General features: G+C 41.4%; 1 protein-coding gene across 4 annotated transcripts in view; it reads right to left on the reverse strand.

The window, feature by feature from the left end:
* The window catches only part of LOC147113337 (metal transporter CNNM2-like), a 182,431-nt gene that overhangs the window by 75,413 nt on the left and 89,127 nt on the right, over positions 1-17,891 (reverse strand). For 2 of the 4 annotated variants that reach the window (XM_085994282.1, XM_085994281.1), the window contains exon 2: positions 3,779-3,913. The exons of the other annotated variants lie outside the window; for them this stretch is intronic. In XM_085994282.1, coding sequence (XP_085850408.1) covers positions 3,779-3,913 — 135 coding nt within the window. The remainder of the gene's footprint in view (positions 1-3,778; positions 3,914-17,891) is intronic. 4 annotated transcript variants of the gene reach the window in all.

The raw sequence follows: 17,891 nt of genomic DNA on the forward strand, positions 1-17,891 counted from the left end.
ATGCACCCAAACACTATTTGCTCCAGCTGTTGCTTCACAGCATTGCTCATGTACCTTTAGAGATCTATGCACTAGGACGCCCAGATCTCTTTCTATCTCCACCTTCTTTAATGCTCTTCCCTAATGGTGTATGAATGTTGAGCATTCGCCCTGCCCACATGCATAACACTGCACTTAGCCAAATTAAACATCATTTGCCAGTCATGAGCCCAATCTCCCAACACATTAAGAGCCACCTGAAGCAGTCGCGCATCGTCTACAGTCCTAACACTCGCAAAGATCTTCATATCATCTGCAAATTTGCAGATCGTGCCCCCAACACCTACATCCAGATGGTTTTAGATTTAAAGAGAAATGGTACTAAAGAAGTTATTCAAAACTTGAGATAGACAAATCATAGGAACCTGATGGTTTACATCTGAAGGTCCTGGAGGAAGCTAAGAAAAAAGTGAAAACTACAACTATAACATTTCAACATTGTGAAAAGGAAACATTTTTAAAGGACAGGAGGGTGGCAAATGTGACATCCCACTTTAAAAAAGGGCAAGTCAGGAAATTGTAGGGCAGTTAGTTTTACTTCAATTGTTGGTAAACTACTAGAATCTATAATAGGATGAAATTACTAAGCAGTTGAAGAAACATGAGTTAATCAGGGCCAATCTGGATTTCTTAAAGACAGGCCATGCTTGGCTTACCTTACAGAATTCTTAGAAATAACAGAGGATGGATAATGGAAATGCACTGGATGTGCTTCCTATGGGTTTTCAAAAAACATTGGATCAGAAACCACATGTGGGACTTATGGTAAAGATAATGGCACATGGAATTAAGGCGAGTGTGGCCACCTCAAGATGGTTGGAGACACAAAAACAAAGTAAAGGAGTAAAAGGACGTTTCTTAGACTGGAAAGATGTGCCAAGTCTTCCACAGGGGTCTGTAGCCAGGTGCTCTTATTTCCTATACAGGCAAATGATCCAGACTCAAGAATTGAAAAAACAATATCAATATTTGCTGATAACACCAAATTAGAGGTATGGTTAAATTGTGACGATGATAAAAGACTGTAGCATGTAGATATAGGTGACAAATGCAGTTTAATGTTAAAAAATTATGAAGTAATGCACCTTGGAAGTAAGAATAGGGAAACAGAATACACATTAAATAGTAAGAATTTAGGGAAAGGAAATGCACCTTAAAAGGATTAGGGGAACAGAACATAAAGGGTGTTAGCACAAGTAAATGAGGCGAAGAAACAAAATAGAATCTGTTTTGTATCAAGCGGCATAGAATATAAAACCAAGAAGATAATGTTGAACATGTACAAGACCTCAGTTATCCAGCAGTTGAAATATTGTGTACAATTTTGGGCATCCATTAGAGGAAGGCTATAGAAGCAATGGAAAATGTGCAGCGTAAGCTCACTCGGATGCGGCCAGAGAGGAAGAGTGACTTGAGACCTTAGGGCATTTTCCACTAGCCCTGATGGAAGTCTTCAAAATTACTGAGGGTTGTGGTAAGGTAAATAGTGATAGACCGTTTTCACTAGTTGCAAGGCAGTAGTGAGGGGGCACAAATTTAAGATTATCACAAAAAAATGAATGCCAGGTGAGAAAAAATTCTTTATACAAAGGGTGGTTAGAATGTGGAACTCTCTTCTACAAACCACTGTTAACGCAGAGTCAATGAATGCTTTTAAAAGGGAATTTAGATAATTTCTTGAACAAGAGGAATATAAAAAGAGTATGCAAGCAGGTGAGAGCATGAGGCTATGTGGCAGATGTGAAGAAACCGCTGCACAGACTTGATGGCAGTAACATTCTATGATTCTATCACCTGAAAGTTATTCATTTTTGTTTAAGGGCAATAAATACATAGATCACAAATGCAGTTTTTTTTGTTTCATTTCCCAGGTTCTTTTTGGGTCTGTGGGGGGGGGGGGGGGGGGGGGCGCAGATGGGGGAGAAAAAGAGTGGTGTTTTTAAAATGTCTTTCATTGAATTCAGTAAAGCTTAGGCACTATTTTTGATACTGGTATTTTTACAGGTTACATTACGTAGCACTTGCAATTGCATACAATGAGTGCTAAAATGCTCAGTACATTTCACGAGCACCTAGTATTGAGCCTGCAGAGCTAAGCCTGCAGAAAGTGGGCCCACATCTCCAAGTGCAACGTTGTTCAGATGGCAAATGTCCCACAATTACTTTGTTCGCATTTGTTGTGGCAAGTGTCCTTTCACCACATCTGCATCTTCTCAACACTTGAAACAAGTACCATGTGACTTTACGGGCTGCAGGGCACCCTTTTACTGTTCACTAAGTCATGGTCTTGGTAGCCTTCCAGATCACCATCCTAAGGGCTGGAGAAAGAACCATGACCAGAATGTGTGCAGTGGAGTGGAGTGCCATTGCGGCTGCAGCTCCACAGCACTCATCTATCAAGGCCAGTTAGAACTCGGAAATGTAACTGGCCGAGGTACATGTAGTGCCCTAGCCCTGTCCGATTATGTTGCAGGTAGAACTTTCAGCAATTATCCTTCTTGCATTCAATTAGTTCCTTCTTGTTTGTGGAAGGCCAGGTCTTGCTCCCAAAAGATATGCTTTTATCCATTGTCATAGAGGGGGTTATGAAATAGGAGATGTGTGCATGGGAGACATATGTAGAAACTAATTTTAATGGGTTCCGATTATAACAACTTGCATTTATACAGCGCCTTTAACGTAGCAAAACGACATGGCAATCGATCTCTATCAATTAGTCTATAACAAACCCAGAAGTGACACAAGGTGAACCACGCCAGTGGTGGATAGCTTTAGGAACCATAGGTCCAAAGTCACCTTTTTCCCCTCACAAGCATGCTACACTTACCACATGTCATGTCTCAAATTACTCATACTTTATCCCAAAATGTTATTTTCTGGGGGGGGGGGGAAAATCGCTCATTTGCATTTTAGTGAAGCAATACGAACTGCTTCCACCATCTCCCTAGGGAGCCTAGTCCATAGATTGACCACTCACTCATAGGAACAGGAGTAGGCCAGTCAGCCCCTCGGTCTGTTCCGCTGTGTTTTGGGGAGAACAGCAGGGTGCTGGAGTTGGAGCTGGTTTTGGAAGTTGTGAAAGTGCTCCTGTTGTGTAAGCTGGATCTGTTCAACATTATCAGCATGTTGGGCCAAATGGCCTGTTTCAGTGTTATAAATTCTATGTAATGTAATTCTATGTAACAACTTGCTAGATAAACATGGTCTAAGCCCTTATGGAGCAGGCTACCACTTGCAGCGAGTGCCCCTGGGAGAAAGCTACTGTATCATCAGAGGAAGAGGCCCACTGGATCAGAGGCATTTTTGGCACACTAATCTTTTCTCCAGGCCACCAGGTACACTGAAATATTAGGTCCATGTGCCATCTTATTGAACAAACAGTAAAGTAGTCTTGAAATGCTAGAAGTTGAAGGAGCACATGCACAATGACAAACATGTACACAACTTGCACGCCAATCTTGGTGTCAGTAAGTGACAACATATCATGCAGCTCAGGGTTTTACAACGACCTGAGGTGTTCTGACCTTGGAAGCTGCAAGTGTGGCAAGGCGATCAATTGTACTTTACATCTTGAAGATGTGTCCTATTGAGGTGTGCATATGCATTCGATGCAATAAAATAGCTGCAAGTTTGTGGGAGGGCCCAACAAGAGCAAGCAATAAATATGGAACAGGCAATATTTTGTGCCATGCAATTTTGGGCCATCTACCCGATACATGGTACTGTCGGGTAGTCTTACCTTTGCCATATTTCTTTAAGTGTGCCATCTTCTTGCGCATCTGTTCCCATGTTTTGCAGACAGTGTATGCAGCGTTGAGCCTGGTCACCAGCTGCTGCCAAAAATGGTACACCACTGTCCTCTGGGGAGGTTGCCCTGAAGTGTCAAAAAGGGGAACCGTATCACACATCTATTTTGCCAGCATCAAACAGTGGGTTTGGGTGTTGTATCACTCCGTTATTTGCCCACAGAATCTGTTTTGTGCCATCATACTGGCATTTCCTTGCACTTAATTTTTGATTGGCATCTCTTTTCTTTCTCCTCTTCCTCTCGCGCGCCCCCCCCCCCCCCAACCCAGCAAACACTGCTAAATAGTTAAAATTTATTCTGAAACTATGTAAAGCTTGAAATAATGTGTCTCCATATGTAATATCGCACCTTCAAGTACATGCATCTCTTTAAATCTGATTTGCTGGCCAGACTTTTCACATTGCCCACGTGGCTCCCTGCGCAAGGTCAAAGCTGGCCAGGCAGTTATGAATAAACAAAGAGTCAATTGAGTTGACCACAGCAAACTGGAGCAGTCTACTGGCAACCTTTGTGCCAGCAGCCAGCTAGAACAGGCTAACCTTAGGCCAGAGTGAAAAAAACAGTCCTACAGACTATTCTTTTATAAAGATTTCTAATCTTTCAGGCACAGCAGTGGCAATGCTGAGTCAAGACACTTCAAGCTTCTGCAACATTATAATAGATTTTAAATGCATCTTTTTGTACATAAAATTAAAATAAATTATATGTTCAAGCGAGACACTCACCAGTTACTGCTCAGATTCAAATATAGATCCACAAAACTCCAATACATTTATCCACTGCTTCATACAAAAATATTGCCACAACAAAACATGGACTGAACAATTACCCATAATAAAACCTATACTGTTGTTGTCAATGGACATCAATTCACCCAATTAAACTCCAAACTATTTCTACTTGCTTTGAAAATGCCAAAACAGCTGAATACTCACTGCAAAAACCCTGATTGAGATGCAATTTCACCCCATTATGACTATGTGGTATATGGCAATATCAGGGCTGCACATGTACAGCTACTTTAACCTTATATTTGTTACTTTACCATTCTAAAAACTGATTGTAGGGGGTGATGTTACCGGCCAGCAATGTGAAAACTGCATTGCTGGCACACACAGCTGGCTGAGCTCCAATTCACTTTGGGCACCACTGGCACGTTACAGAAAACAAAACTATTTCACAAGGTGGTGCCCTCTGGTACTGGAGACATGTACATTGCCTTATCTGCACTACAGCAATGCCTCCAAATACAACACTGCAAAATAATACAATTTTAAATGCTGTTTATTCAAACCTTCTTCAGCTCATATGTAACCTACTTCATAGGCAAATGTGTTTGAGGAAATAAATTCCAGTCACACAATTTTGATCAATAAAAAATACAGAAATGATGTGAGGCAGAGCAATTTTTCATTGCAGGTCATGTTCGACCCATATGAAATGTCGGAACAAGATTGAGCTATTAGACCGTGCAACCACCTTCCAACTCACTCATCTCTATCTCATGGCAGCATTAATGAACAATTTTAGATCATCTAGCAAGAGAGGAAACCCAGTCTACTGGTTAAAATTGGGCACTACATGCACGAGTTCTGTTCCAGCATGTTCTGTTTTCCAGTCATGTAAATGTTATTTTAATAATTATGAAATTATGCTCTGGAGATGGAAATAAACAATGCTAACAAAGTCCATTCAGCCATTTAATGTAGCATTATGCAAATGAGTCAATTCTATTTACTCTACTCCCTATTGCATGTACACTTCATTGGTATCGCACTCGGAGGAAAGTCGTTACACTCCATTGACTGTTCAGCAAATTGAGCACCATTTGCTAAGGGGAGAAAAGCAACCGGCATTTAATTCAAAAATTCTCAAACAGGTTTCAGATTTAACAGTACTCTTAATAGTGTTTTACTAAATACGTAGCCCACTTAGACAGGATATATCCACTAATTGTGTTTTAAACATTGCCACATATTACACAACTTCTGGAACCCCAGGCACTAGAAAAATTGTTTGTCTCCTCGCCTTCTCTAGCTATTGCTCCTTTACAGGAACATGGGAAGATGAGTCGGCCATTCAGCCCCTGAAGCCTATTCCACCATTGAATGGCTGATTGGTATCTTAACGCCATCTACCCTTAATACCCTTACCTAACAAAAATCTATCAATTTCAGTTTTGACATTTTCAATTGACCTAGCCTCAACAGCTTTTTAGGGGAGAGAGTTCTAGATTTCCACTACCCTTTGCGTGAAGGCGGCAAATTTACTGACTGAAATACGAATCATTCGGCACCAGGAATGAATGACTGATTAGCTTTTACTTCTTCTTCTTAGGCAGTCCCTCGGAACTGAGGATGACTTGCTTCCACATTAAAAAGGAGTTCTCAGGTGACCAATGCGGGACCTACAGTCTCTGTCACAGGGGGGGCAGACGGTGGTTGAAGGGGCGGGTGTGGGTGGGGTGCTTGGGTTGACGTGCGCTCCTTGCGCTGCCTGCGCTTGGCTTCCGCTTGCTCCTGGTGAAGAGACTCGAGGTGTTCGGCGCCTTCTCGGATGCTTCTTCTCCACTTTGTGCGGTCTTGGGCCAGGGATTCCCAGGTGTCAGTGGGGATGTTGCACTTTTTCAAGGAGGTTTTGAGGGTGTCCTTGAAGCTTTTACTTACTGTGTACAAAACTCAATGGGATTTATATAGCATGACAAAAGATGTAAATGTCAGCTTGGCTCGGTTGGTAGCAAGGTTCTAGGTTCATGCCCCATTCCTTGGCTTGAGCACATAACTTAAATTGACACTCAAATGAAGTACTGAATGAGTGCTGCATTGCCTGGTTCGGGTGGACATTGATCCCATGGCATTGTGCTGAGAGCTGATAAGGCACTATATAATTGCAAGTCTTTTTTTTATAGGCATTAAAAATGTCAAAAGAACCCACCTTAATGTATTTTATTACTCCTCCCCAATATACCGTTATCCATTACAGCCGTCTTATTGCAAATTACAGGAATTCTTTTTAAACATCTGCTTCTATGGCATAGAATTGTGTGTAACTGTATGTCATCGCTTGAGAGTTCACACAGGTAGTGGCAACCTGGTCATTTAGTTCTCAAGTGCTTCAGTTTTGAATCCAACCAGATGATCATAAATCCTAGCATCATCTGCTACTCAATGACTCCCAGCACAACTTCAATTTTTTTTGGTTTGTTGTTTGCATTCAACATCTACATAAAAACAACCAAACATAAAACATGACAAAATAATAACTGCTTTAGTAGCTTCATTTTTAAAAGGGGTTACAGAAAGATTATTTTTTTGAAATCTGGAACAAACCTCCCTAATCTATGCAAGACATCTGTAGAGAAGGGAAGGTCTGTCTTGGTGGAATGGTTGCCCCCACTCCACCCCCTTCCAAATCAAAAAAAATCTCCCAGTAGCAAATGCCAACCACAAGCCAAGGACAAACCCAGAAATAAAAGGCACACAACATGAGAAATACAAATGGGTCAGTTAGCTTCAGGAAAAAACAGCACCCATTATAAAAGGAAATGAGGGCACAAGGTGAACAAATACTCAGCCATGACCATTACAAATGTAAGAAATCACACAACACCAGGTTATAGTCCAACAGCTTTATTTGAAATCACAAGCTTTCGGAGCGCTGCTCCTTCGTCAGGTGAAGTGGAGAGATGCATAAAGACACAGCTTATATAGTTCTCTGACTATATAAGCTGTGTTTTTATGCATCTCCACTTCACCTGACGAAGGAGCAGTGCTCCGAAAGCTTGTGATTTCAAATAAAGCTGTTGGACTATAACCTGGTGTTGTGTGATTTCTTACATTTGTCCATACCGGCATCTCCACGCCATGACCATTACAGATCATGACTTTCTGGAACCTATGAAAGCAAGACAGAGAACAAGCTAGAGTTAGCAAGGATGAAGACAATCCAGAATTAAAGCCTACAATGGGCTTCGCTGGGTTTCAAAAAGTTGTTTTGAGTACACTATAAGCACCAACCACCACACCCCCCAACCCCCCCAAAAAAAACGCTAAAAATAATGGTCCGGATTTTGCTGTACTAAACTGCGAGGTTATCAGCACTCGCCGTTATTACTGGATAAAACTGACAGCAACTTCTGGCGTCCACACACGTCCAGTTAAACTGGGAAATCCGGAAGCTGCTGTCAGTGATACCCTGCTCCTCCACAGGCAGCGCTGTTGCTGTCTTCACTGCAGGAATCTGCACAGAGATCAACGTTAGGGTGTAAATTTAGGCTAATTACCCACTATAGTCGCACGAAAGACCGATAAAAAGGTTAAGTCTTGTTCAATCAGGAGTAACTGAGTTTTTAACGGCGTAGTCAGTTATAATTACTGCTGAACAACCTCTCTGGCCCTGAAAAATTAATTTTACAAGTGTGGCGTCTCATTCCCTCGGAAGAAAATTAATGTTACAGATTTTTTTTTTAAATAATTTTAAAAATGTATATTAGTTTGTGTTTTGCTCTTTCATTTCTTTCACTTCATCTCATGTGTATGACCCAATCGTTATTTTGGTTCCTTTATCATTATTATATTACTTCCTGCTTTGCCATCTGTGACGATTCTTCAATCTGATTGATTGAACAGCTTCCCTGCTGGTTTCCCTGCTCACAGACGCCACAGATCCCCTGTAGAGGGCGCCGAATTCAAACAGACAGCGGAAGACTGGAAATCTATGCTGGTAAGGCAGCTGTAAGCGAGGTGAACAGCGAAAGCCGTTCCTTCGCCGCTCACAGCAAAATCTAAGCCAATATTTTTTTTTTTTTTTTTTTTGCAGGAGAATGACTTCTTTGTGCAGGAGAATTACTCCGTTGCACCTCCTAAACGATAATTTTACTTCTAAACTGAACAAACCAAACTTCAAATTATACAGTAGCTACAAATAGCACTGTAAAAGTAAAAGCAAGACTAGAGGTTCAGGTTTTTCAATTAGTCAACGTGTGGTACAAGACCGTTGAAATGCTCCCTAAAATGGATACTGAAAGCGTTTCAATTATTGGCCAGGGAAGCCGCACTGTTCTAATACCTGTGGGTTTTCCCTGGCTAAGCCTGCATTTTTCCATGATGAAGATTTTCCACATTCAAAAAGAATCAACACATGCATTAAGTCTTAAACATGTGTTTTCACATTTTTTACAGTTTTTTTTAGATTAAGATTCCAAAAATATCCCCCTCCCATTGCTACACTGCCTCCGATGACTAGGAGCTACGAAGAATAGCCCAGAATGATCTCGTCCTTCCCCAGGTTTTCCGTCCCTCATTGTGGGAATACTTTCCATAAATGTGCAACTTTTAGTGTATAACACTTCCATGAAAGCCATTATTAAAAGGTATTCCCTCAGAACCAAATGGTAGGAGGTAGACAATACATAGCACAATAATAGTCGCTGTATACATGCACTAATGCTTGCTCATTAGAGGTTTAAGGCTAGGGAGCCCCTTCTCATAGTTTCACCTTAACCGCTTTTTTCATATTGTTGAAAAAAAGCCGCATATATAATTCATAAGACTGGTGTAAAAGTTGTTAATAACCAGAGATTTTCACATCAGGGCATGGCTATGTCATTTAACAGGAGTAGGAACTCAACTGGAGTTGATCACTATGTAAAATATGTCCTGTAAATCAAGTCTCATGCAATTTACAAAATAAAATCCTATTCGAACCTTTGCATCAAATACTACAGAAGAGAGGCAAAGAGGCAGCTTGGATAGAGGGTCTCCTGAAGGATAAAAATCAGCTAGTAGGAATAAATAGATGGCTTTCAGATTGGCAAGATGTAGCTATTAGTAATGCCCAGTGATCGATGTTAGGACCTCTCTTGTTCTCCAGATATATGCAATAATAATTTGAACATGTGCATGATGAGATCATCATAAAAATCTGCTGACTATGGGGCATAGCAAATTGAGATGAAATAATGAGATTTCAGGACACAGACATATTAGGGAATCAAGCAGATATGTGGCAAATGCAATTCACAAGATAATTACAGATTATGAAGGCCATTCAGCCCATCTTAATTCATCCATCCAGAAAGATCCAAAAGTCCCTCCATTGTAGCATCTAATTGTTTCTTGCATATTCCAGGGTTTCTGCCTCCACTACTCTATCTGGAAGCCTATTCCACACATTGAAGAATTTCCTGATATCAGTCCTTAAATTACCTTTTACTAGTTTGAACCAGTGTCTGCTTATTCAATATCCATAATTTAAAGTAACATACTGGGTTAATCTTTTCTATACCCTAAACAATCTTAGATGCCTTCCTTCTTGCCAGAAAAGGCAAAGTTTCTCCAGTATGTGAAGTAGTACACTTAGAGAAAAAGAACAGAGAATGATAATATACCCTTTGGTAAAATTCTCAATAAAGTGAAGGGGCAGAGAGGTTGAGGGATGCAGATGTGCAGATCTTTATAAATAGTATTCAAAGTGGAAAAACACTGTTAAAAGAGCTAATGAAATTCTGAGTTTTATCTATAGAAGCACTGAATATAAAAGCAAGGAGGTAATGGTGAATCTGTAGAAGATACTGATTAAGTTACAGCTGGACTATTGTGTGCAATGCTGACAGTGCATTATATAAAGGATTGTGAAGCCTTGGGAAAGGTACAATGTGGATCCATCACAAATATCAGGGATGAAAGGATATAGTTATGATGAAAGACTTGAAAGAGTACACAGGAGCATAAGAGGTTATGGCAGGATATAATAGAAGTGTTCAAAATTTTGAAAGGTTTTGACAGGGTAAATAATGAAAGATTATTTCTACTGATGTGTGAATCAGCAACAAGGAAGGAAGAATACATTTTGGATCAGTATTGGAAGTAGAAGAGTAATAAAGACAACTATTTATTGCAAAAAATTAATAGAATATGGAATGAATTACCACAAGTGGTTAAAAAAAAGCAAGTAAGATGTTTGATTTAAACATTTAATCCCCGCAACAATTTTTTGAAATTAAAGTTGATAGCTCTGCTGGTTTCATGTTCAGGGCATCTTCTCGTACTTTTAGGTCCAGACTAGTAGGAAATGCCAATCTAAGATCCAACAGGTCAATGGAAAGTGTGTGTAAGCATTGCTCTGTTCCAATACCCAAATTCTACAAGAGGCTGAACATGTACAGAGCTGAGGGCTTCACCCGAAAACCTAAATGTTTTAAGAGTGTCAGGCCAAAGGTGAACATGCCATAAATTGTAACTACTGTACTTTTATGATGTATGGATGCTCTTGGTAAAAGTAAGTATAATAAACAGATTGGTCACAAATCAACTCCATAGACAGACTAATATATAATGCTGGTTAATTACATCAGCTCTGGCATAAAGTTTGCATGTAGACACAAGACATAAATACAACATTTTCCAATAGCAAACCAGGGTTTGTCTTACCACCAGTTGCTTATAAAGAAAGTTTTTTTTTTAATTCTATAAAGTACTTTAATGAAGCAGATAGTAATAGAAATAAGGCTTCACTGTACATCACAGAAAGTGACTGCAATATGAAATGTACATCTTCAGCTACTTACAAGCTCCAATAGGAAGGCAGCATGATGAAATAACAGTGGTTTGTTTTAAAAAAAAATAGATTGGATGCATCCAGTTTATGGCCTGAACTCAGCTGGTGATCAATAAGGTTTATCTCTCGTCTCCACTCGTGAGTATTTATCATTTAGTTTTAGTTCTCCTTTAAAGATAAAATATTGATGAGGAAGGAAAAAAGCGCAGGCTGCATCACACAATCAACAAATACAATTTCAATCTCAAATGAAAAGTTAGTCTGGCTAGATGGCAGGAGTCATACAGTCATAATGGCACAGAAGGAGTCCATTTGGCCCATTGAGTCCGTGCCGGCTCTCTGTAGAGCAATCCAGTCAGTCCTATTCCCCCGCTCTATCCCCGTAGCCCTGCAAGTTTATTTCCCTCAAGTGCCTATCCAGTTTTCCCTTGAAAACATTGAGTGTCTCCGCTTCCACCACTTCCATCGGCAGCGAGTTCCAGGTCCTCACCACTCGCTGCGTAAAATAGTTTTTCCTCACCTCCCCCCTGTATCTCTTGCCCAAATCCTTAAATCTGTGTCCCCTAGTCCTTGTCCCATCAACTAGTGGGAACAGCCTTTCCCCGTCTAGCCTATCCAAACCCGTCATAATCTTGTACACCTCCATCAAATCACCCCTCAACCTCCTTTGCTCTAATGAAAACAAATCCAGCTTCTCCAACCTGTCCTTGTAGCTAAGATCCCCATCCCCGGAACTATTCTGGTAAATCTCCTCTGCACTCTCTCAAGGGCCTTCACATCCTTCCTAAAGTGTGGTGACCAGAACTGGACGCAATACTCCAGTTGTGGCCTAACCAGCGCTTTATAAAGGTTCAGCATAACTTCTCTACTTTAGTACTCAATACCTCTATTTATGAAGCCCAAGATCACATCTGCTTTGCTAACCACTCTCAAAATGTCCTGCCACCTTCCGGGACCTATGCACATTAATTCCCAGGTCTCTCTGTCCCTGCACACTCTTTAAAACTGTGTCATTAAGTGTATATTACCTCTCCCTGTTCCTTCTGCCAAAATGTATCACCTCACACTTCTCTCTATTAAATTCCATCTGCCACTTGTCTGCCTATTCTGCGAGCCTTTCTATGTCCTGTTGCAGTTGACTGGTATCATCCTCACAGTTTGCCATACCCCCAAGTTTGGCATCATCTGCAAATTTAGAAATTCTACGCTATATATCAAAAAAAGCAGTGGCCCCAGCACTGACCAGTCCAAAGATGTGCGGGTTAGGTTGATTGGCCATGATAAAAATTGACCCTTAGTGTTAGGGGGGATTAAATACGTGGGGTTACGGGGATAGGGCTTGGGTGGGATGGCTGTCGGTGTAGGGACCGGGTGCTAGGGTTTGGATGATCAGCCAGGATCTCGTTGAATGGCGGAGCAGGCTCGAAGGGCCAAATGGCCTACTCCTGCTCCTATCTTCTATGTTTCTATGACCCTTGGAGAACATCACTGTCTACCATCCCCAAGTCCGAAAAACAGCCATTTACCACAACTCGCTGTTTTTTGTCCTTAAGCTAATTCCTTATCCAAGCTGCCACTGACCCACCTATTCCACGAGCCTCAATTTTGTTAACCAACCTTCTATGTGGTACTTTGTCAAACGCCTTCCTAAAATCAATGTAGACAACATCCATTGCATTCCCTTCATCAATCCTCTCTGTTACTTCATCAAAAAATTCAATTAGATTAGTCAAACACGATCTGCCGTTTACAAATCAGTATTGGTTCGCCTTAATTAGCTTAAACCTCTCCAAGTGCCTGTCAATAATCAAGGAAAAAAAATTCTAAAACGTTACCCACCACTGATGTTAAACTGACCGGCCTGCAGTCCCTAGGATTGTCCTTACACCCTTTCTTGAACAATGGGGTCACATTTGACACTTTCCAATCCTCAGGCACCTCCCCCACATCCAGGGAAGATTGGAAAATTATGGCAAGCCCTTCCGCTATCTCCTCCCCCAATTCCCTTAACAACCTGGGATGCAAGCCATCTGGACCAGGCGACTTATCCACTCTAAGCATACCCAGCCTTTCTAGTACATCCTGTCTATCAATTTTCAGCTCTTCCATTGCTGCTACCTTTTCCACTTCAACCGATATTTTGTCAGCATCCACCTCCTTAGTAAACACCGATACAAAGTACTCATTGGGTATTCTAGCCTTGCCCTGCGCCTCCAAGCATATATCACCTTCTTTGTCCCTAATAGGCCCCACTCCGCCTCTTACTACCCGCTTATTGTTTACATGCAGAGTGTGTTTGGGTTCCCTTTTATGTTAACCGCCATTCTACTCTCATATTCTCTCTTTGCCAATCTTATTTTCATCTTTACTTCCCCTCTCAACTTATTGTATTTGGTCTGGTTCTCCCTTGAAGAATTCATCATACACCCTCTTTTTGTTTCATCATCTTTTCTATCTCTCTCGTCATTCAAGGAGCCCTTGCTTTGGTTCCCTTACCCTTCCCTCTTGTTGGAATGTACCTAGCCTGTACTTGGAACATCTCCTCCTTAAAGATCACCCATTGTTCCGTTACAGTTTTTCCTGTACGTCTTTGGCTCTATTTTGCCCAGGCAATAAAGGAGTGATAAAGATCTACACAGGCAATGAGCAACAGCAAAGCAGCTCCCTTTGCAAAATTAATAAAAATATAGGTTCTCTTATTTCCAGGACAGAATTTTTTTGTGCCTAATTTTTTCATCACACATGCTCTACATTCACACATGTACAGAAGAAACAACACAAAGTATTATGGGTGTTTTTTTATGTTACTGAGAACCGCGAATGTAGGACGCACCATAAGAATAGTGCGGGTTAAGGGCCAGAATGTGGACGTTCGCTCAGAAAGCAAGTGGCTGCCAATTCTGGACTCGCATCTACTAACCAGTGAATCTAACTGGAAAAAACATGTGGCTTTCCAGCAAGAAGAACAAACTCAACTGCAATCCCTTCCAGATGCATGGCAGATGCAGTATAATGTGGATAAATGCGAGGTTATCCACTTCGGTGGCAAAAACAGGAAGACAGATTATCTGAACGGCAATAGATTGGGAAAAAGGGAAGTGCAACGAGACCTGGGTGTCCTTGTGCACCAGTCGCTGAAGGTAAGCATGCAGGTGCAGCAGGCGGTTAAGGCGGCAAATACAGGAAACTTTCTGATATCCGGCACTGACAGGACCGAGCTGGTGCCGTACCATCAAAAGTGCCGGACATACCAGCATAATGTTGAAACATACGGAACTGAAAAGCTCCATGTGAATCAACAAACCCTTCAAAACAGTCGGCTGCAGCTGCAAGCGTCTCAAGCTGAAGCTGTTGCTATAGCTACAGACCTTGCAGTGCCTGACTGGGGGGAAAAAAAGCAACGAGAACTAAAAAAACTTATAGAAAACAGCTCCTGATTTTTGCCATTAGATCAAGTATTCCGGACATATAACCTCCGGATAAACCAAAGTTTCCTGTAGTATGTTGGCCTTCATAGCGAGAGGGTTCGAGTACAGGAGCAAGGATGTCTTGCTGCAGTTGTACAGGGCCTTGGTGAGACCACACCTTGAGTATTGTGCGCAGTTTTGGTCGCCTTATCTGAGGAAGGATGTTCTTGCCATGGAGGGAGTGCAGCGAAGATTCACCAGACTGATACCTGGGATGGCAGGAATGACATATGGAGAGAGATTGGGTTGATTAGGCTTATATTCGCTAGAGTTTAGAAGAATGAGAGGGGATCTCATTGAAACTTATGAAATTCTAACAGGACTAGACAGACTAGATGCAGGAAGGATGTTCCCGATGGCAGGAGTCCAGAACCAGGGGTCACAGTCTAAGAATAAGGGGTAAGCCATTTAGGGCTGAGATGAAGAGGAATTTCTTCACCCAGAGAGTGGTGACCCTGTGGAATTCTCTACCACACAAGGCAGTTGAGGCCAATTCATTAAATATATTCAAGAAGGAGTTAGATATATTTCTTGAGGCTAAAGGGATATGGGGAGAAAGCAGGGACAGGGTACTGAATTTGGATGATCAGCCATGATCTCATTGAATGGCGGAGCAGGCTCGAGGGGCCGAATGGCCTACTCCTGCTCCTATCTTCTATGTTTCTATCACAATCCATAGAACTGTAGCCCTGTATATTTGGACTTTCAGAAAGCTTTTGACAAGGTGTCTCACAATAGGTTATGACATCAGATAGAGTCCTGTGGGCTTGGAGGGCAGATCATGGGTTGGATAGGTAATTGGCTGCGTTATCTTAGACAGAGGGCTTTCAATAATAGTAGCAGCTCTGCGTGGAGACAGCTTACAAGTTTAGCCCTGCAGGGATCAGTGTTAGGGCCATTACACTTCATGATTTATATCAATCTTCTGGATGAAGGTGTTGGGGGTATTGTTCGCAGGTTCATCATAGTTTGGTCATATATCTTTCATAAATTGGAAAGGCAATATTCCAAATGAAGTATAATTGCAGTAATCCTTCTTCGTTTTTATATTCCATACTACTTGTAATGAAACGCTGTATCCTATTTGCTTCAGCTTCATATAGCTCAGAGTTTGCTTTTAAAGACTAATGTACCCGAACCTCTAAATCCCCCTAGTGGCTATCCATTTAGACTGTATTTCCATCTGGCATTCTAGTAACAAAGTGCAAGTTAGTACACTCTAGATGCATTAATCTACATCTGCCATCATTAGATCTACTTGCATAACATTTGACATTTTTTTAATTTTCTGCTCTGTTTATAATTTACTACAATTCCTAACTTATTTAAAATTATGAAAGGTTTTGATAGAGTAGATACAAAGAGAATGTTTCCACTTGTGGAGAAAAGCAAAACTAGAGGCCATCAATATAAGACAGTCACCAAAAAATCTAATCGGGAATTCAGAAGAAACTTCTTTACCCAGAGAGTGGTGAGAATGTGGAACTCGCTACCACGGGGAGTGGTTGAAGCGAACAGTATAGATACATTTAAGGGGTGATTAGATGAGCATATGAGGGAGAGGGGAATCGAGGGTTATGCTGATAGGGTTAGATGAGGAAAGACTGGAGGAGGCTCGAGTGGAGCATAAACACCAGCATGGACTGGTTGGGCCGAACGGCCTGTTTCTGTGCCGTATATCCGATGTATCATGTGAATACTTGGACTTACTTCCCTTTAGTCCCATCTCTTATCGAACACTCTGCCTCCTGTGAATTAACTTTAATGGCTTAGGTGCTGGACCTCGAAATTGCCCCAGTGCTTCCATTGTATTCCAAACTGCCATTATTGCATCAAGTGTACTAGCTCTCACTTTGTTACACGAAATTACATCAGCCAATTATTCCTACCCAGGCCACGAGGTTGTCTCCGCGCTGCAGACCTCACTTTCAATCCTTAAATCTCTTTTGGCAGAACTTTATCAAAGACCTTCTGAAAAACAATAAATGGCATCCACTGATGCTTCGCTATCCACCGTCAAAGCACTATTAGGTTAAATTAGACACAACTTGCCATTCAATAATCATGCAGATTCTCCGTAAACCAACTTATACTTTTCCAAGTGCTTACTTAACGCTAGTTTATTGTTGTGGATAGAGTGTTTTTATTTATTATTGCTGAAACTCACTTGTTTATACTTGATTTCTTCCTTCCTTATTTTTTGAATAATGGTGCAATCCTCCAGTGATCAGTGAGGTATATAAAATATTCCCACCAGTATTTTGCATCCTTTCCAGTTCCTTTGTTCTATCCATGGTGATTCCACCTGCCAATTAATCTCATTCAGAGCTAGGGTTGCCAACTCTAGGTGGACGTATTCCAGGTTTCACCATATGACCTCCCACCTCAATCGCCCCGCCCCGCTCCCACCATTGCTTGTCCAACACGACCATCCTCACGATGCACGCCTTCCCACACCAATTGGAAAGTAAACAATCTTCATTACCCGATTGATGGTCAAGATTAACCAGTCAAACAGCCTTTCTCCCCCAACTCCAATATTTGTAATAACTAATAAATGAACATTTCAGCAGTGTCCTGGATATTAATCTTCGATTTTTGGAGACTCCAGGACAATCCTGGATAGTTAGAAATCCTATTCAGAACCCTCCTTCTACCACTACGTCCTTTTTTAATAGTGCAACCCCTCCTTTCCTGTTTTCTCTACTCTTTCTAAAAGTTGCTATCTTGGTATATTTTACTCCTAATCCTGTCTAGCTGTAGTCTGGTCTCTAACTACTGTACTGGCACCTTATACATAGCAGAATTTGTCCTTCTAGTTCCTCTTTTGTTTGGAGTACTCCCAGCATTGGTATAGACATCTTAATAGGTTGACTGCTTCCCCCCTTCTCAGTTCTCCCACCTTATGGTGCCCTTGCCTGTTAATTCACTGCCGGGCAGAGTGTTGCGCTATTAGCCCAACTTCTGCCCAGCGAATGCCCCAGAAATTCTTACGCCTGGTAAAAGCAGCGCAAGGCTTG

This window comes from Somniosus microcephalus, chromosome 8 (assembly GCF_052327205.1).
Source record: "Somniosus microcephalus isolate GS21.2 chromosome 8, FLI_Smic_1.0, whole genome shotgun sequence".
Lineage (NCBI taxonomy): Eukaryota > Metazoa > Chordata > Chondrichthyes > Squaliformes > Somniosidae > Somniosus > Somniosus microcephalus.